Raw genomic sequence first — 22473 nt, 5'->3', positions numbered from 1 at the left:
CTAATTGACAGCAAAAATTGGAAAAAAATTTAACAGTATTTTAACAATGATTGTTTTTGAGATATCAAGTTATTATCCCACCAAAGTGACCATTCGTGTTATCTTCTGATTGGCAGGCGAGTCAATATTCATGTAGAGAATAGAGATGTATTGTATATAAATGCAATTGTTTGAAAATGATACGAAAACTTTTTACATCTTTCGCGAGGGCGAAATGGTTATGTCAATGAGTACAAATATAAGTGTAGTAACGAGTCTGAATCCCGAAGGGTATTTTATAATACATACACATTGATTTCGTTGATCTAAATGAGTATGACTATTCTATATATCTTAACGTCTCAATCACAGGCAGAAATAAGTGATTATTTCAACTGGCTATATGTTCAAAGTCCTCTCTGCTTGGTTACCTGTAGTCTCGAGCCACGACGGAAGCTAAGAAGTGATATTTTTCAGTAACTTGATCTAAACAGACCTTTAAACCTACACCACTTCTGCGTCAGCGCCGGCCGAAGGAAACAGTTAAAGGACAATGTTTTTGAAGTGGTAAACATAAGCATATTTCTTGAAATATATTTAATTTACCTTTATTTTTACGTTCTCACATGCTCACTGTATATTAAATTGCTATTGCTATTGTTGTCTTTAGAAAGAATTATAAAAAGTGCATGACTCGAAACAAAAATTAATTTGATTCAATCTGTCTTTTTTTGAAAACGAATATTAACTGATTGTCATACGTAGTGATAAACAATTGTACATATTTACCATTCAATTAACTGTAAAAGATAAATTTATATTATAAAACATTAACATTTCACATTACGTTTTCATTATCCCTCCACAGAAATGTATGCAAAGTAGAATAAATATGTTGCTGTCCAATTTTGAATGTTTAAGAAACCAATCTTTTTAAATAAATGGTATGGTATTTGGCTATAAAATGTTGATAAAAGCATGAAGAAACATTAATCGCACGTGGAGATAGCACAGCAACAACCATCAACGATTCATAACCGTTTAATCAGCTGAAGTGACAGAACAAGCCAACGAATTCAGAGTTTGGCCTATGACCGCTAGCTGTCTTGTTCATCTCACGAATAATTATTTACCGAATGTGGTGCTTTGTTGGTAAATGAATTGTCACCGCAAGTGCTGCAGGCATTCTTCTTTCAAAGCCTCCATTTGATCGTCACTTAAAGAAAGGTTTTCGCTATCACAGCTTTCACATATTTTCAGATGTTTCATGCTGGGTGATAATTTGCCATTTTCAGGTTCTGCCGAGTACAAATCTTTTGAGTAACAATGAGAACCATTGCGACGTCCGTTATTACCCATTGTGTTCTGATTAAATATTGGCCTCGAGGAACGTCGTCCAAACTCTGACCTATATAGAATATTGGGTGATTTTTTCACAGACAGCTGGTTGGAAGAGTTCAGGTCAGAAATCGATGTACTTCTACATTTAGATTTGTAAAACAATCTTGGGTTTCTATGAACTCGACATCTTAGGATTCGCCGAAAGGCCCTTTGGAACTCGCGACTTGAACAAGCGTAGATAATAGGGTTTATCATAGAATTACAATAACCAAGCCAAAATATAATCTTGAAGAACAAATCTGGGATGTGACAGTAATCTCCACATAAGGCACCTGCAAAATAAAAAGTAAAACTAGGATTCATTTACAGAAAATCAAGTATATTCAGTGATAATGTAGGTAAAATGTAAACGAACAAGAATTGTAGATTTCCTTATAAATCAATCGAAATCCATATATATCAAATATATGTGCAAGTAACTAATACATGGTCAAATGACGATATAATAAACGAATTATAACTGGTACAACGTGATGTTCCAACATTTAACAACATAGCAAGTCAATGTAGAAAAAAAACATGTACAGATAAATATTCTCAGTTTCTACGTTTCTTTCGTTTTTTTCCCATACACTTACTGCTATCTCAGAGGTATGCCAGTAGTTTAAAACATTAAGTTTTGTCAAATAAATCTAAGCGATAGTCTTATCTTTTACTTTTTGTACTAAAACGTTTTGAGATGAAATATGATTGCGCTGTTTGCATGAATTGGTAAGGATGTGCCGATTCATCATTGCGTTAAAATTTGAAAACATGCTTAATTACAGAGTCAAAATACGTACGCTTGCGGCGTCGGAAACAGTTGGATATCTTCGTTATTAGTTTACCTGTCTGGTTTGACATGTACCGGTACGATTTCACTAAAATTACCGATGTATAATTTTATTCCATTTGTTAACCGATAAAAATAGATGGGATATATTCAAGCAACAATTACAACTTGAGATCACTTTGGGGGCGGGAGGGAGGGGGGCTAAAGACATAACGAAAGTTCAGAACCCAAATCCATTATATAAGATTGATTGATCATCAATATCTCTACAAAACCATAATAATAGAATAACTATCCCTTTCGTGAATTCTGAAACAAATTTAGGAAAATTTGCTGGAAGGAAAATATTTGTATTTTCATCGTGTGGGTAATATTTAGTATTTTTTTCACGTTTGCCAAGTTTTGAACGGGGCTATATACACCAACCTTAACTGTACAGCGCAAGTTCAAATTTCCTTAATTGGAATATATGCATATAAACATACATTGCTTAAAGTATGTTCAATTGTCCTTAATCGGGATACATATATATAAACCAACATAATTCAACGAAATTTCGGGTGTTTCAGTACTAAATGGGAAATATAAACCAATATTGTACATACTGTACTAATTCCAAATGTCCTTACCCGGGATATATAAGCACAAACATTATAACATTAGTTTTAAAATGTCCTTTGTTTAATAACTAGCTTATATGTCCTTCACGGGACACATACAATTAAACATTGGTTTACGAAAGTGAAATGCCCTTGAAATGGGACATACATAAACAAAAAAAAAACAAACGTTGAAATTTACTTGACGGGGACATATAAACAACATTGTTTAACGAAAGCCCGCGAGGAGTCATACTGTGGGAGGTACCCGGGGAAAACCGGGTAGCTGGCCTTATACCTTTCCACGTCCAATCGAGGAATCGAAACCCGAAAGGCAAGTGTGTTACCACTGTGCCATCCGACCACCCACTGTCTATTTATCTTATATGGTATCGGAACTTTCGTTACAGGATGTTGATATTAAGAACTTAACTATCAACATATCCTATGACAATGTTTTCGTTTATCAGCAAAGCTATGGTTTAAATGATCATGACTTCAATGACACGAAACAGATGTGTGAATCCAGGGAAGTCATTAGTTTGACAGTTACAAGTACCTTTCTAAAGATGCTTGATAAAGAGCGTGACTCAAAAGAACCTAATTGATTTTGATGGTTTATGTAATGCATGCTCTGAAATCAGATTCCTTTGAATGCTTCATTACCTGATCAAAGTAGATCTGAAACCCTTTTTATACATAACTCATTACAACTCATCACACAATATTGTATATCAACGCGACGTAGTGACGTACTTACGTGGTTATATCCCATTAGACGGTCTTAACCAAACATCACAAAAATGAATGCTTGAAACAATACACGTGCTTAGTCGACATTTCCATGTAGACATTCTCTATCAAGTTGCGTGCAATGTGGACATATTTAAACGTAATTATATTGTGCGTATTCCAGCATGAATGCTTTGTTTAACAGCAAACTAATCATCGTATTATCTAGGATTATAAATGATGTTGGCCGCATTTTTATTGTTATGATTAGTATATTTCATTGAATCATTTTATCGTAGTAATGTACAGTTATTAACATACAGAGAAAAAACCCTTACCCATCAATATGTCAAGCTCTGTTTATTCCAGAGTAACTGTCTAACAACACTGGGATATTGATGTTATGATAACCTTTAATACGTTTATGTTCTAAAGTCCTGAAAAGACGGCGTAGGCCATATGTTTTAATGACAATTGTCTTTAATATACTAAAGCCACTCTAAAAACTCTAAAAATCAAACATAGTAAAATTGAAACTACGAATCAGTTCTCTAGGTCATCATCGAAATATCAGCCTCGTGAAATTGAACCTTTTAAAGCACATTTCAGAATATCTCTCGGATAATGCATATCAGAAATTTCTGAGGCTGGGGTATAATCCTATTTAAAGATACGCAACAGCACTTTGTGATTGAATGACTGATCCTTTAAATTGAATAATTCCCTTTACGCCTACTGTTTTTATGATATGTTAAGTCATATAGAATCGTTCTGTTACCCTATCTAAATAATGCCATAATATTTTAGAGATGTCAGTAGTGTCAGATCACATCTAAGTGACGTGACGGCCAATAACACATTACATGGCATGGATTGACTATAACATACCCCCGTGAATATAACGCTAACTCACAGTTAATGTATTCAAATACTGATAAAGATATTATCTCATCAGGTCGAAAATAACAGTGAATTGCTGATGAGAATGTGTTGTTCACTGGGCTAAAATGTATGAATCACCAGGAGATTCGATCTTCTATTTAGCCGATATTGGGTGTGAGTAGCAATTTGGGGAAAGTCATTTAAAAACCAACAAGGAGATTCTGAACTCGTCTGAAGTACTATCATTCAAAGGCAAAAACATCATTTTCAATGCCACTTATGGCTAATAACGATTTAATTTGAAATATAAAGATATGCAGCTTTTAAAATCGATAGACTGCCTTTGAAATATTTTAGTCGACTTTATTGCGAATTAATGCTGCTCACATCGCTGCACCTCGCAATTAAAACAGGAGTTAATATCAATTATGTGATTGTAACGACCTCGAGTAAAAGTCATTTGATAATTGTTACTGCTGTCTTGACTTCCTGTCAAATGTTATAATGCGATCAATATTAGCGGCATTCCATTTTTTTGGGAGGAATTATTTATATATTACGATATTTCCACCTGTATTCAACGATAAATAAAATATAATCTTAAATTAATCAATAAAGTGGGAGAATAGGACCAAATAAAATAATTATGTGTATGATTAAGTCCAAATTGCATAGGACCTGGTGTCTCCCGAGGGAACGGGTTTTCTGTTTCATAGCCGACACCTACTTCACATTGTAATTTTTAAGTTTTTTAATTACTTGTTCCCGTTGTGAAAATCAGATTAATGACACAGACACCAAAGTGTGATAATCATCACAGACACGTACTACACCCCAATGTTTTCTTGGTTCAATCATATCTTGTGATAGGAGAACAACATTTCTACCAGAATACCCTGTGTTATTCAACTCTCAGACCATCAGTTAATCATTACAGCTGTTGATTAACAATCTGTTTATACCACACGTGGTATAAACTCTGTACGCATTTTGATTGGCTAACACGGTGAACTTTGACCCAAGCTGCAATTGTTATTGACGTCATCAATAATCTAATGACGTCACATCACCGGGTCCCGGACGTCACCGGTACACTTTATTTGCATACGCGAAATTATACTTGGCCACTCGTAAGTTATTTTTTAAAAGTTGCAAAAAACACTCGCTAAAGCTCGTGTCTTTTATAACTTTTAAAAAATAACTTACTCGTGTGAAATAAATTCCATATCCAACAACCACTCGTTGTGTAACCTCTATTTCTACCACAATACTCTGTGTTATTCAACTCTCAGACCATCAGTTAATCATTACAGCTGTTGATTAACAATCTGTTTATACCACACGTGGTATAAACTCTGTACGCATTTTGATTGGCTAACACGGTGAACTTTGACCCAAGCTGCAATTGTTATTGACGTCATTAATAATCTAATGACGTCACATCACCGGGTCCCGGACGTCACCGGTACACTTTATTTATACTTGGCCACGTTTCCCTTTGATTCAAGCCTATATTATTGTGGTAGAAACAGGTCACACGACTCGAAATTGTTGGATATGGAATTTATTTCACACGAGTAAGTTATTTTTTAAAAGTTGCAAAAAACACTCGCTAAAGCTCGTGTCTTTTATAACTTTTAAAAAATAACTTACTCGTGTGAAATAAATTCCATATCCAACAACCACTCGTTGTGTAACCTCTATATAATCAATACATTAAAAACTAAAGCTGAGATATTTTGTTAGCTGTATCAGCTATCGAACATATCCTTATATCGATAAGCCTATTTCGTGAGAACAAAGCCCAAGTCGACTAAGTCTATGGCTGTTTAACTGAATATTTATAATAGTAAATAGCATTGGTGCAGTTTAATAATTGATGGACAATCACCGAATCCAAAAGAGTTGAATTAAATTCAAATTGATCGTAGGGTCCTCAGAGAATATCTCATTTATCCATATATGTAAGGTATGTGTTATGTCACATCCGATTGTATTGTACATGTATTTGCACCAAATTCTTAGCGGCACCAAACGGTGTTGGATAATTCCACGTTTTCATATAGTAGTGCGCTCTGGCCCTACACCAGACATGGTGTCAGGGCCAGAGGAAAATCGGGCTACTGCTTGGTATGAGACCTGTTAACCCTTTAAAATAAGCGTTGCTGCTTCAGATGCAATTTTTGTTTATAGTCATTAGACGGGTTTGCGGATGCTCATATGTCAAAGTGGCTTGCTCATTTGCATTTTGTTCTGTTTTTTAAACGATTCAGACCTCCCTTACAATATGGAATATATAATAAGATCAACTCGCATAAAAAGCTTGAATCAATTTATGTGTAAGATGAGTTAAAAGATATATATACCACATGTATAGTTATACTTGTGGATCTGGCCATGGATTTACTTAGTCATAGCCAATATATTTAAATTTGTTTATTTTATTCTTTACGTGCCTTGGTCCCATTTTGTTGTTTCCTAACTGAAAGTATAAAGATGTTGATAAAAATATGTAGCACCAATTTGTATATCTATGTGCCTGGATATATATTTTTTTATTATCAATATTTTTCTTCTTCAGAAAACTGTTTGCTAGTTATCATTTATTGTTAGAATGGGTGAGAGAATGAGTGTAAATAGTTTGTGTTATTGTCATGTGGTAATTTAAGTGTGAGAGTATGAGAGGTGTAACATGTGTCAGTTGTGTGGCGATTGAGAGACCCCCTGTATGGGGACATTGTTTATATTTTGACTCCAGGGCCCCAACCTTGGCAGCCTTCCAATGTCTGCATGTTCTGGAGGATGTTTGTGTTAATAAAAAAGGTTTGTTCATAAAGAGTACAAAGGTACAATTTCATGAAACAAATAGTGACATGATATAAAAGTAAACAAACTTGACTAAATTGTCCCTTTAAAGTTAAGTTAACATCTTCCGGAAATGTAAATACATTAAGGATATGCTAATATATTTAAAGGAAGTGAAAATACATTAAAGAAAAGTAAACATCAAAATGACTTACAACCAATCAAACGGAGGAAAACATTCCTTTTATTGTGGACATACTTTGCAGATAAAGGGAAAACATCCAATCATTTGACAATTCTTTCATACTTTTATTTAGAACTATCAACGTATAATTTGCAAATTTTAAAATCGACGTTTCCAATTATCGTTCGTCCAAATGCATAGACTAAGTTCAACCGAAACTTAACTGAAGGCCATCTAAAAATATATGTTTTGTGATATTTGAGCTTCCGAAATTGTGAAATAAATGTTTCGAAGAATTTCTGCTGTTGTTTGTCACGTGTTTATTACATAATGATACAAAAGGATAGCATGGGTCTCTGTAGAAAGATGTTTGATTTACCGGAACATTTTTGGTTCAATTGAATTTTTGAAGCGATTGTTGCATTGAAATATGGCATTTTAAATGTCTCCTATTAGAGAATTTAGACAATAAAATGGAAAGAAAAGAAACAAGATAGCTAATTGTGTAGAACAATAATCCGAGTAAATACAGTTGAAGATGTATACCGCACAAAAAGTATTTTCAACAATAATCGAAGCTCCATAAGTATGGTAATGCAAGAACGGAATTTATGTACTTGCACACACAATACAACGGAGAGGTAACATTTCTAAAACGAGGACCGTTAGAAACAATCTGAATAGTAAATATGAAAATGTAATTTACTTCATAATGTGTTCGAGCTTCGTAGATTTCACCTTTCCTATTCACTCTAAACAACTGTCTTGTCCCTACTCTCTCCCTTTACATAACCTGACTTTTGGCCTTTAGTTGAGTGTTGACCCCTCTGAGAATGTCTTAGCGTATGTTCCCTGGTCGAGACATACCAGAGTCTCGAAAACTGTAGTTCTACTGCAATAAGACCGGTTTAGTTTTTCCACTTGATGTCATCTGCAGTATACTTCAGTGAGCGAACACTATAAAGTCGGTAAGGAGGTGAAAACGAACATACCACACGCATGTATCTTGCACACAGGAGAGGCCGACCTTTAATTTTAAACCACATTAAATGCCTTTGAAATATTTCATGTTTATGAATTCGTTTCACAAACGAATCATATTCAAAGATATGGTAAAGGGATGGAGAGTATGAAACCTATAGTTAAGTATTGTGTATCGCCTATCAACAGCTGAGGTCATTTAAGAATGGCTTACCCTGTTTGATGCATGTGAGAGGTGCATGCGTGTGTATTTTGGGAGGCTGCAGTATGTTCATATTTAAATGTGTCTTCTTACACTGGCCCGGAACTGATGACGAATGTATAGTGCTACATCACTTAACATTCTTCCAAAACGGTTAGTTTCAAGCACCGAAGCGACTAGACTATACCACATGAACCAAAAGGCAGTTTTTTAATATTTCAAAATAACCCGAAAAACCCCTTTACAGAGCCATACATATTGCTAACGGATCAAAGGGGCCTTAAACACTTGTATAATCGATGTTTTTGACCTGTGCGCTTTCGGACGAGCCACTGGATTAAGGTTGTATGTCACCCTTTTGGCCTATGATAAGTTGTTTTATGTCACCCTTCGGGTCAGTGGATGTGGGTTATATCTCACCCCTCCGGTCAGAGGATGTGGGTTATATCTCACCCTTCCGGTTAGTGGATGTGGGTTATATCTCACCCGTCCGGTCAGAGGATGTGGGTTATATCTCACCCTTCGGGTCAGTGGATGTGGGTTATATCTCACCCGTCCGGTCAGAGGATGTGGGTTATATCTCACCCGTCCGGCCAGTGGATGTGGGTTATATCTCCCCCTTCGGGTCAGTGGATGTGGGTTATATCTCACCCGTCCGGTCAGAGGATGTGGGTTATATCTCCCCCTTCGGGTCAGTGGATGTGGGTTATATCTCACCCGTCCGGCCAATGGATGTGGGTTATATCTCACCCGTCCGGTCAGAGGATGTGGGTTATATCTCACCCGTCCGGTCAGAGGATGTGGGTTATATCTCACCCTTCGGGTCAGTGGATGTGGGTTATATCTCACCCTTCGGGTCAGTTGATGTGGGTTATATCTCACCCTTCGGGTCAGTTGATGTGGGTTATATCTCACCCGTCCGGCCAATGGATGTGGGTTATATCTCACACGTCCGGTCAGAGGATGTGGGTTATATCTCACCCTTCCAGCCAGTGGATTTTGATTTTATGTCACCCTTTGTGCCAGTTAATACAGGGGTTCTATCTCACTCTTCCGGCTTGTGGATTCGGGTTTTATGTCACCCTTCGGGCCAGTGAATTTGGTTTTACGTAAGCCTTTGGGCCTATGGATTAGGACTTTTTGTCACCCTTCTGGTCTATGGATAAGAGTTTTATGTCATCCTTCGGCCAGTGGATAGGTGTTTAATATCACCCTTCGGGCTTATGGATTACGGATTTATGTCATCCTTCAAGTCTATGGATTACCTCGGTAGGCGTTTAATGACATCCTTGGGCCAGTGGATGTGGGTTATATCACACCCTATGGGCCAGTGGGTTTGGGTTTTGTGTCACCCTTCGGGCCAGTGCCATCTTTGTTATAGTCCACTTCTTCGCCACTCCTGATTTTTATTTAATTCTACATTTTCAAATATTTGAGGTCACATTCAAACGCGGGTCAAAATGGACGTTTAAACATTACCGCTTTTTTATCAGTTTAACAGTCTTAATGCTTTACCTCGTATGTTCCATGCAAGAACATACAATATGAATCATTAATTTCCTGCACCACATTTCGAATTTCGAAACAAAAACATATTCAAACAAACTAATAGCACAGGACTTTATATTTCTGCTTGATCAAATAGTGGGAATCAGTATCAACTTTTATATTATTTGTTTTCCAAATCGGGCCAAAAAATTCCTATTGACTCCCTCACATCTATGATCAGGCACTTAACAAAACGTAACGGAATCGGAATCCTATAGTACCATTGTACACAAGATAGAGTGTAGCCGACTGTCGATCTAATTAAACTTGTACACATCACCCCACATGCAGTGTCCATTTGTTTCACTGGTCAGCTGTTACATGAAGGTGACCGACTCAAATAATTGAAACGTCACGCCTTCAGTTCGATAACCGCATTAAGTTCGATAACCGCATTCAGTTCGCTAACCGCATTAAGTTCGATAACCGCATTCAGTTCGATAAGCAATATTTTACACGGCATAATTATGCAGGATGCCAAATGAACTGTTCTTTATATTTATCTGATTCGTCTGTTGCTGAAAAATCAACTAGGGAAGATCACTTCAGCGTTAACAAATGATCAAATATTTCATCAGATATGATTATTATAACGTTGTTTTTTTACACACTTGAACACAGTTGAATTAAACCAGATGAGGTGTAAAAAAAGTTGCCATATCAGTTAGTGAATTTAAGATATAATCACTGCAATGATTATTTTGTGAAAATGATAGCACAATAGATAGTATCCGTTATTTTTACACACTGTGTTAAACCTCTAACCAATAACCCGGCATGTGTGTTTCAGAATATATTTATATGTTTCCGAAGTCACTCAATTCAAGAGAATAAAACGGAAGCGCGAAGACACGTTACACTGCACAATTTGGTGCTATTGTCTATACGGATGAAGATCAAGCTTAGCTCGCATCCTGATTAGACGGTCCGTGCGTCTAGATTAAATAGTGAATCTCGACCCACTAACCGATCGCTAACTAATAGCGTGAACTCACAAGAAGTCATATATTGGTAATACCGATACGGCCGTATTGACAGTCTAATTAACACTGACCATGAAGTGACGAGGATAATTAGTTTTGGGTCATCGTGGGCATATTACAACAGTAAATGACGAGCACAACCTCGCTTCTATATGTCAAAAGAAGCTTCGCTCATCCCAGCTTCCCCCTCTAGATTTCAACAAAGTTGGTCCATAGAATCTTTGAGGAGTCAGTCAAAAAGGACAATGCCATTTACTGTAGTGTTATATTCACTATAGGCAGACACTGATATTTTGCTCATTCAGGCGTGTCACAATGCTGTGTGGATCACTTTGTTGATCCCTTAAGACATTTTCCTGGTGTAAAATGATTTTCAAAAATATACAACGTAACCCTATCAAACTGACACACACATACGTACTTGATTTTTTTGAATTGATGAAAAACGGAAATCAGAATCTTAAATAGAAATGACAAAAAGACTTGGTGTCAGGAAGGGCAAGATATGATTTGTATGACGGGTGCCGTTGATGAAATAAAGGACGAAAGTTCAGGGACGTATGGTTGTTTTCGCCCTGTAACTTCCAAAGGTTTTCCATACAAAATGTAGGCCTCATTTGATCAATTTTGAGTTTGATTTACGATTTAGTTTTCGTGTCATGGTTTTAATGAGTGGTGTGCTGAGATAACAAATATTCTACTAGTGAAGATCATAGATATCATATCGTCGTTATGTCTTTACTAGCTCGTGTCTCCATTCTCTAAGATTTGAAGATACAGATTTTGTTGACACCCTCGTACCTTACAACTAAATCTGAAGTGACGTATTTGTAAAAAGATATTCCATTTTACATGATAGTACATGTAGGAATATATTGTTCGAGGCAAAATATTCAAATGTCAATTATAAAAAGGACATACACGAATGAGAAAACTACAGGAATATGTTCTTACTTTAAACTATATGATTTAATTCATCAAAACCTGACACATGCATCTTTCCTGAATTGTCGCTGAAGTACAATGAGTTAATTAACATCTGCTAATTAAAAGTGATCCCTATCCAGTAATATTTGTAAAGTACGTCCAAATTAACATTATTGTGACTTCTCAAACACAAGAGCGCGTCTATGAAGGAGCCAATTCCAAGTGTTCATTGAATTTTTAATCCAATTTTGATTAAAACTCCATCGTGACTCTCCATTTTAGAGGTGAATTGGATTGGTATCACAGACCTTACATCGCCACACCATACAATACTGGTGACAAATAAATTGCATCCGAGTCGTATATAATATTCTGGAACATGTGCCCTTCTTCAACACGGGAGTGTGTCGGGACAGAATCAATAGCATGCATATTGAAAGGCTGCATTCTTCGACGAAGCGAGCAGTGCTACCCAAGGCCACATATTGACGTATACATTTATTATCCTGAATGATAAAAACACACATACCCAGGATTATTACAATGTACGCTACGGGATACATTCAATGCGAGTCAAACGGTGTACATGTTTGATGATATCTATATGTATATCTCTTTATACATATTGTTCCACAACTGGGGATGAATTTGTAATCCGATTCACACAAAAACGTTTCCTGCAAGCTCACTCTGTTGTGTGGCTATATAACGTTTTCAAGCACCATATAACTGTACATATCATTTGTGATTTCCTTTTTCGCGAGTGGAAACTGCTATTTGCACTGTTCCTAGAGAATATGCACTATACTGAATCCTCCTAAATGTCCAAAAGACGCATTACACTCGTAATATTTACACATTTCAAGTTGAATTGAAATTGAATTTCCTTTTATTTACTGACGTAATGAGTAGGATATCATGACACGCATAACGTAAAATATATTGGTTTAAGGACTACTCACAATATATATGTATAAGAAGTATTATCAACATCCAGTGCAGGCTATATTGTTGTTTAAGTTTTTGTTTTTGTTTTGTTTTGTTTTCTTCGCGGTTTTATCTTAAGATTTCAGTAAAACTACGAACTATTTTCTTGAAAAACTGCAAAAGATTTCTGTATTGATTATAAAGCCTAGTATCAATATCTCGAAGTTACATTCCAGAAAAAAAGCTGACAATATTGAAAAAAAAAAATACAATGCGCTGGTAACGCTCCAATATTACAGAAATCTTTAGAGTTGTTTACCAAAGATGCAAATGACATTTATAAAGCATAAGGTTAAAAGTTATCAAGTAGAAACAATCTGATTTCCAACAACATTGAAATTGGCTACCTCGAAAGTCACTTCAAATGTCCCCGGTCATCTATATACACATGAGTGCACGTTTTCACGCTAGAACAGATAACGAAGGATAACGATTGTTACCATAGTAACGGAGACGAGAAATGACACAGTTGATGCCGACCTCCCCACACCGCAAACATTCAGGACCTCTCATTTCAAAGCATATTTTCCCGGCGTTAGAGAAAGGGGAAAAGAAACAACCAAACAGCGTAAAATGATTGTACATGTATCGTTCCCTGTAAAGATATCCTTTTCCCAAATGTTAGGTACACCGGCTTTTAGATTGCATGTTGATTTTACAATATATAATCTAAATAATATAACTACCATACGTTACAAACAAACAAGTCTGTGCTGGCTATTTTCAATGAAACTTTAAAGAAATAATGTGCATGCAGCTTTTTCTCTCTTTAAAAAGTATGGGTGCTATTGTAACCGGTCACAATAAACAGGCTTTCCAATAAAGACCTATAACTCCTCAGTCATTTGGCCAATTGTATCCATCTTTGCTCAAATAGTGTAAGTAAACAAGATATGTAATTGGATACATTCGATGTTTCCAAACTTATAACCATGGCAACTCAATCCAGGTCTATGTTTGATCAAAATTTAGATATTTTCTGATTTTGATCAAATTTGGTATATACAAAGTGTAGGGGTATTAGGATACATGTATGCCAAATAGCACCATATAAGTTTTGCTGTCGTGGCAACTATGCAGCTAAGGAAATGGTGTTCCCTGATTGGTCGAAAGTTAGCTTTTGTATGAATTTCACCATATGTGGTGTACAGAAGTGTACATGGGCAGTTAGCATCACTGTATAGATTTTCTTGCTGTGACAACCATGCTAGGTAAAATTGTGGCCTCTTTAGCCCTTGCAAAGAAGTTAGGGGGGTACTATATGAAGATCTAGCATGCCATGACTTCTTTGGGCAACTACTACAAATATTGTGAACTGGCGTTTCTTCGCTACTAGGGAGTTCAGCCAGGTGTAATTGATCCAACTACTGGACAATTTCTTTGTTAGCTTTCCTACGAGAGGTGTTCTGACTGACATTCTTCATAAACACTACAGTGAAAATTTCCTCATCTCATTGGCTTTCCCGCGGACTAACTTACACATATAATAACAAAAGATACATGTGTTGTTATAACTTACATCATGAATTACACAAATGAAAGGTTGCTTTACTTTTCTCATTTCATTTGAAGAGTTTGGCGTTTACATATGCATGTAAAATTCATTGTCAATTTGTAAAAAATCAAAATTGTGTCCGTACTATAAAACTGTATTTTACAAATAACAGGGAGGAAGGGGTATTAGTCAGCCATTTGCTTACAGTTTTAATTGTCTAAAGCTTTGATATAATCAGAACTGAATGCAATATTTGACAAAGGAAGTGTAGTAAGACCAGTCAAAGGAAATGAGAAAAAGGTGTTTTCCCCTATTTTTGTATTTAATTTCCAAGTCTTTCCAATTTGGCTCGTTTTCTTATTAACTGATTGAAAGATTGAAATATCCCAAATTTGATTATGTGTTATATATAACGAATGATGCGATCGAAGCAGCGTTTAACACCATTTTAACCTCATGCGTGTATGTAAACCAAGTTATGTTCCATACTACCGTGGCAACCACGGAGTATTTCAGGGTGATGACAACTCAAATTGGTCCTTAAATAGTCACAGCGTCTGTGGACGTCATCGACATATGACCTTAGCTAATACAAGAGTTTAATGACGTAAATAGATCCTCCAATATAGCCTGACCAATCCCCGATTTCCGTTTCGTTGAAGTATGATTGAAAACAACAAATTACGGTACAGACGCATATCAGTAATGGAACATCATAGGTCAATAGAAGATATATGTAGTAAAAGGAAACCTAGCGGACAGAAATTCATTTTTGACATTTCTGTTTTTGACACGGCTATATAAAAATCTCTAATAATTAAGGGCATTTGAAACAAAAATTCCGACATAACGGTATAAAAACATATTTCCACTTGTCGACTGGGCATAGGGAATAAAGAGACCAACAGAGGATAATGCTATTCTTGCGGAAGGCGTTTAAATGGAATCAGGCATTTATTGGCGGAGAGGGACATTCTTGAAGAAAAGAAAATCATATATGTGGCTAAATGTCAGCTGAGAGAAGTACCTTTATGGCGTGACTTATTTAACAGATTAACCGTTAAATGTGTGTACACTCCATATGAAAACCTTGGCAGCTGATCAATGAAGGAAAATAGATATGTTGGATAAGTTTGATGTCATCGATGGTATTTCACCAAAACTATTCCGAAAAGTAACTATTTTCGACTATTATGTATCTTTTATTAGATAACAAGCAATGATATGTTTACTTTGACATTCACATATGAGTTTTAATAAACGTTTATGTGTGCTGACGCCAAGCTACGAATATTATTTAAATGAACAAAAATATATGATTTTACATTGTAAGTATCATATCACATTTCTGATACATATGCGTATAACAGTGATATTTTTATTGTTTGCGTTTACTCAGCCCTTGCCATATCGTTGTCATGAGTGTGGCTCTTTCAAAACAACATATACAGATTTGACATATTAATTACTTAAATAATGCATTTTTATTAAATCTAAAAAACATGGTTCATTGCATCATTCTAACGCTGACAATACATTTTTTTTTTAATTTTTATATATTTTATTTTACGACAGATATTTAAAAAGAATGCGAAAATCTGAACTGTTGAAAATATTGAATCTGTATTCCTTTTTATAAAGAACTTTGATAAACAACAACTAACTGCAAAAAGTAATCACCTATTACTAGACGTGCAATCACAATTTAGCAATGCTCATGTGTCGTTGACATGTACAAATGCTCGACAAGTGACCCCAGACAAAACATCGCTCTTCCCTCTCCACTCCACGAAGACAATATATGACAAAGTGGCACCTGTTAATGTAGCTATTCTGTTTAACCGTGTAATAAGTACATGTGATACTGGTAACATTTGGTACATATAACATTTAGATTCCTGATGATTGTGTTATATTGATACTGTAGTTATTTATGAATTGTGGTGGAGAGACATGCTACAAAAAGTATTTCACAGGCATCAATATGATCTGTGAAATTGACGTCTCATGATACCTTTCACAATGCCTGTATCTCACTGCCAACACTACTTAGTGCCGAAGAACTAATTGCCATCGCTATCTGATCATATCCTTTGATACCAAACTCAGCAGTTTCTGCATGATCTGCATATCAAGCAATCAGTGTATCAACACAACGAAAACAACCAAAAGGACTTTCTCTGAATAAGTTTTGTGATAAGGTAACGGTGTTTTGATGGAGAGTGCTATTCTAACAATTGCCTGCGATGTAAACTGGGGACTGATGCTTTCACCGTAATTGTTGTATAATCATTTAGAGACAGCTGTATTTTTCATCTATGTCTTAATTTAGGTTATTTAAGTAGCAACCGATAAGTAACATATTGGATCAATTAAATGGTTGCAATGTTGTTGGTGATTGGAATATGTTACAAGAATGTATTGTAACAGTATCTTAAGAAATATTTATTTGATATATTGTGCTTTAAAGAAAACGAACAAGTAAGCACTGTGAGATGGATTGTTATTTTCTATGTACGCAAATAACTCGTACGTCTGCCAATTTCTGATGTTGATATTTAGGCGAACGAATCACATGGCTAGTAATATGAGCAAAAGTATCATCATTGCATGATACATTTACATGCAATACATTACTAAAGAAAGCATGCTATCACATGATTTTTTCTAGTGTTTGACAATATTATCACGAATTAAGCCATGAATTAATTGATATTATTCAATACTGTTCACGTTAGTCAAACTCGGGAGGATTAAATGTAATTCGTTAGACAAGTATTACCCTCAGATGTAAGTTTAAAGCTTACATAATTAAAAAAAAAAAGTAATATGACAAAATGTGTTATGCGTGGGCAGAAGTAATGTACAAGTTGGTATTAAAAAATAAATCTGTTAATTTTAGAATATGCCAATTAACAGTGTTATACATTCGCTTTAACAACTTACAATAACTTTTTGTTCAAAAATTAAATTTGTTATCACCCCTTTGCTTATTTTGAGAATAGCAGACATCGTTGATTAAGAAGTTACTTACCCGGAGGTTCTGATCTTATTATCATTGTATTCTATTAACTGGCTCCACCTTAACCCATTGTTTGTTCGGTTTTTGCAATTGTATTATGGCCTTTAGAATTAGAAATATTTTTTTTACATGTAGGCATTATCTTAATTGATTTCATTGGACTTACTGCTCAGATTAATTTTCTATCATATTCATTATTTACAATTATAACATGAACATATAGATACAACACACACAACAATTGATACAAAGCAATATTTCTTATTCATATAGATATCTATAACGACTGCCTGTGTTACTTTCTGTATTTATTGAACTCTTTTTACCAGTCATTGGATGAGAATGGCTTGGTAATTAATTGTTTTACTCTAGCTGGTAACGATTTGGTGATTAGAATGAATGGGGTCAAATGCGTCTAAATGGAATTATGGCAGAATTACTCAGAAAAAAGGTTCAGTTTGATAGTGATGGTGTCAAACATGTGAAGCCTTAATGACGTTATCCTGTGAGTGAAGACCGTTATGGTGCCCTGGTTGTGACAAAACCCACGCAAACGTTCGACTTGAGCATCAACGGTGCACAGTTGATGTCAGATTCAGGATCACGTTTGTCATCAACACCATTTTCCCTTATTTTAGAAGAAATTTGTGAAAAATGAAACTAATTTTAAAATACCATTTATGCATATCATTTAAACCAACATAAAACATGTAGCTTTATTTGCATATGTTCAAAACTTTTGGCGCAAGGCTTTCTTGCACCTGATAGTTAAAATCACTTCAAAACATGACAAAATCTTTCATTTCATTTTTGACACGGATTTGTATGCATTCTATTTACTTGCGCAATTTGAATTTAGACATATTTGATACTTTTTGATGTACCTAGTGGTTCTAGTGTCGCCGCACCTGTTCTCATTGTTATGTTTGAGGTAACATCGATTGATCTGGCTTCTATGGAAGGGCATTAGGGCAATGAAGCAAACAAATTTAATTCATTTTTTCATGTTAATAACTCGAAATTTCGACTTACTAACTCGAAATTTGAAGATAATAACTCGAAATTTCGAGAAAATAACTCGAAATTTCGAGTTATTATCTCGAAATTTCGAGTTAGTAAGTCGAAATTTCGAGTTATTATCTCGAAATTTCGAGTTATTAACATGAAAAAACGAGTTATTAACATAAAAAATGATTATTTTTTTTGCTTCATGGCCCTAATGCTCTTCCGTAGGCTTCACATGGTGTTGTTACAAAGAAGCGGGATACATCTATTAGCCTTTCAAGCAATCGTATTTTTAAAGGATAATCCATATGAATCTACTTTAGGGCATATTTCAAAAAAAATTCATCGATTTTGAGAGAATAGCAATTTCATCAGCATGCTAGTGTTCTCCGTTTTTGTAATATTGACATTTTACGGAACTAATGGAAATGGACAATTACTCATGATGACAATGTGATAATGACATACAACTTAATCGAATTGATTTGGAATACAACGGAAAAGTGAAAGGGTTTAAAGAGACTACAAAATGAGAGGAAGGATATACTCAAATGAATTGTCAAAGACGTTCATCCCTACCTCCTTGTACTCGTTTATTTTTTTTCAATTTTGTGTTTAAGTTAAAATTCATTTAAAATGAATACCGTACTACTCTCTTCTTGTCTTATTGAAAAATACAAGAGCGAAAAGGCATAGACAACGGGCTTGTGATATCAACATTGGTATTTCTTCCCGTCTAGTTCCTCCAATTAAACTTTTCATTGTACTAACCTTACGGAGTATAAGCACTACAAACATGTCATTTATGTTCAGATAAGGTATCTGATGTTTCTTCTAATTGGCAAACTGCAGCTGTGAATCCCAATTAGGAGTACAATAGAATGGTTCTATATAACGTTACATGAGACTGTAGAGTGTGATTAAGTGGGAATATAGCTTTTTTAAAGCGACATGAATGACACAACCGTATTACTGTGTTAAAACATAAAGTGTAGAAATTACTCATTACGTAGCGCTGGGACGACATCCAGTATTTGTGCTACGGACTAACGAGCATCACTATGACTGTAGTACATACTCTTTAAGGTTTTTATTGTTGCAAAAGTGATAAAACTAACATGCATTGAAAGTAATATATTTAGTTTTGATTTCCATGTGGAAGGAAAACCGCTCACTGAAAATGTTCTTATATACAGGAACTGCAAGACCTTCATCAAGGTTATAATTCTATTAGACCAGTCTACATCGATATCGGTACCGTTTCCAATAAAATTACATTTAATAACGTCAGTTTATACGACCAACTGTCGTCAAAAACATGCCATAGTGAAATACATGTACATACTATGTTTTTGTACATATGAATGATATCTGAGCACAGAATGTTGCACGTACATATAGTGCATTTTTATAAGCATATCAGAGTCGCTAAAAATGTTACTCATCGTTATCATTCCAGCCCTTGGGAGTGGGACGACTTGTTCGCCTTTTTAAAGTAGTATGTGACCGGATGTGATATCCTGCTGGTGGACTTAAGTGTGCTTCGCTGAGATAGCAGTATAAAGTCGGTATCAGTTCCGAACTATCAGAAGGTGACACGATTTTGTCACGGCCACTCACTTCACGCATGCAGCTCGCACACAAGGAAGGTCGACAAATAGAAAAAAACTCAATTATAAAGGCAATTATCAATAAGTAAATATAGATTATTTAACAAAAAAGCATGAGAAAAAATTCCAACGGCTACATTGTACGTAACAGATGAACGTCATATATCTAACAGCTAATTTGTATTTCATCTGATTTGTATTTTTTTAAGTAATTGTTATTTGCAAAAATCGCTTGATTTAATTGCTATTAAAAAATCCAATAAAGCAAGGCGCCTTTTAGCTATATCAGTTCATTCCTAAATACAGAGTGTTCATATGTCTGAATCCTTTATCATGATAGTTACATAAAATATGTGCCCACTGGGCATATGTCAAGGTGACCACACAAAGACGTTCCATTTTATATTCAGATCTCGCTATTTCCTGTTCTTAATAATATATCTATACAACGCGTGTGAAGAAGGTCACCATGCTTTGACTCGACGCGGTGTTGGTATGAGTGGGAAATACCGAAGAGGCTCAAAGGTAATGAACCAGTTACAGACAATTGAAATGACATTTCAAACAAAACACCAATGCTTTCCATATAGAAGGATAAATGAGTAAATTATTTATAGTTCTTTAATTCTGAAAACGTTATACATCATTCTTTTGTATATTAGTTTCCTTTGGTTTTGTATTGTTTAACATCCTGTACACGAACTTCATGCGTGAAGTGTACATGTATGTGTGTATTTAGGGAAGCTGCAATATGTTTACGTTTGTCTCCTAAGGATAGTGAGGATCTGATGCCGACTGTAAAGTGCTACCTCACTGAAGCATACTGTCGAAGACCGTCAGCAGGACACCATATACGTGTCATATTACACTGACAACGGACAAACTAGACGTTCCAGACTATCATTTTTACAGACTGTGATACGTTTCGGCCAGAAACCAAAACCTGTCCAACAGCATCGAACGCGAAAATAAGGCAGCGTAAAAGGAGACATAAGGAAGAATAAGGCAGCTAGGAAGAAGAGAAAAGTTAAAATCCCATATACGAGCTAAGTTCGTCGTTTATGATAACTCACGTTATAACAGGAAGGCTTATTCCATTCTGTCTCCATATGGAAATGGAATATTGATTACATATTCTGATTGAGGCACTAGTTAGGACAAAGATATCGTGATAATTTCTGATTAAGTTTGTGGCGTTTTTATACAGAGGATCCCAAATCCTTTGCCTGATATATCTTAAAATTTAAGGAATACAATAACAAAGCATATTTCAGTATTAATTAAGCATATGCTGATTTTATGCATTTCATGCGCTCTTTTAAATAAAAGTCCATTAATACTATATATGCCTTGTTGTTATGTTTCACATGCTACACACGAGTTTATAATTGGAGTTATGTAATCTGTTTGACGCGTTCATTTTCAAGGTTTTTTTTTAAATTCGATTTAAGTTCTTATTCCAGATCGGTAGGTTGTATAGGGGTTTAATCCTGTTTCGAGCTCCTGATTAGTGTAGACCTGTTAGTTCAATGGTCATGTGACAACACTGCAACTTTTTGCAAGCAATATGGGTTTTTTTTTTTTTTTTTGAAGAAATGTCATTTACCCCCTCCTCCTCTCCTACTATTTCAGTCCAGCATATTATAATGTCTGTTCTGCACGCAATTCATTTGCCTCTTAATAGCATTTGCTTTATATTTGTTTGACACTACATACATTTTACGTATGGTGATTTAATATTAGTATTGCGTTTTTATCCTTAATATCAGCGTTTTTATGTAAATGATCCCCTTTATGCCATATGTTCGCCTTTGTACAAAAGTTAAATACGATAACGACGTCTCTATCTGTAATAATTAAACACATATCTATAACTGGCATTTAATTGAATTAATGCTCTTTTTTCACGGTGTATGCCTTGTTTGTACGTTGGTACACGTTGCCACGTTGGTATAATTCGATTTGTGTAATCTGTTTAGATAATGTTTTTTTTTAGGTTTTTTTAATTTAATTTTAGTTCTAACTCCGAATAAGTAGGCTTTAAACAGGTTTAATCCAATTGCGCGTACTTTTTTGAGAATATACGACTTTGTGAGCCTTTATCGTAATAAACCAGTGTTATGTTTGGTTTGCTTTGCTTATTAAATACGAGTGTATAATTGGATTGTAAATCAAATTAATTAATTTATACAATCAGTTAAGATACTGCGTTCTAATTTTGGTTTTGCTTGATTTAATCTCTGTTATCATTCCGGATCAGTTGACTGCAAACAGGTTTTGTCCAATTCTGAATTCTTAATTACTATAAACCGCAAGTTCAAAGACCATATGACCACACTGCAAAATATTTTGTTAACAA

At 35.2% G+C, this 22473-nt stretch overlaps 1 protein-coding gene across 1 annotated transcript in view; it reads right to left on the bottom strand.

The window, feature by feature from the left end:
• Positions 1 to 1004: 1004 nt before the first annotated feature.
• Positions 1005 to 22473, bottom strand: part of LOC117339890 (alpha-1A adrenergic receptor-like) — an 89379-nt gene continuing 67910 nt past the window's right edge. The window contains exon 2 of the mRNA XM_033901602.1: positions 1005 to 1652. Within this exon, the coding sequence (XP_033757493.1) occupies positions 1144 to 1652 (509 nt within the window). The 3' untranslated portion in view covers positions 1005 to 1143. The remainder of the gene's footprint in view (positions 1653 to 22473) is intronic.

The sequence above is a fragment of the Pecten maximus genome, chromosome 12 (genome assembly GCF_902652985.1).
Source record: "Pecten maximus chromosome 12, xPecMax1.1, whole genome shotgun sequence".
Taxonomy (NCBI): Eukaryota; Metazoa; Mollusca; class Bivalvia; order Pectinida; family Pectinidae; genus Pecten; species Pecten maximus.
The sequence above is the reverse complement of the archived record's forward strand: the minus strand, read 5'-3'. Positions and strand labels throughout refer to the sequence as shown.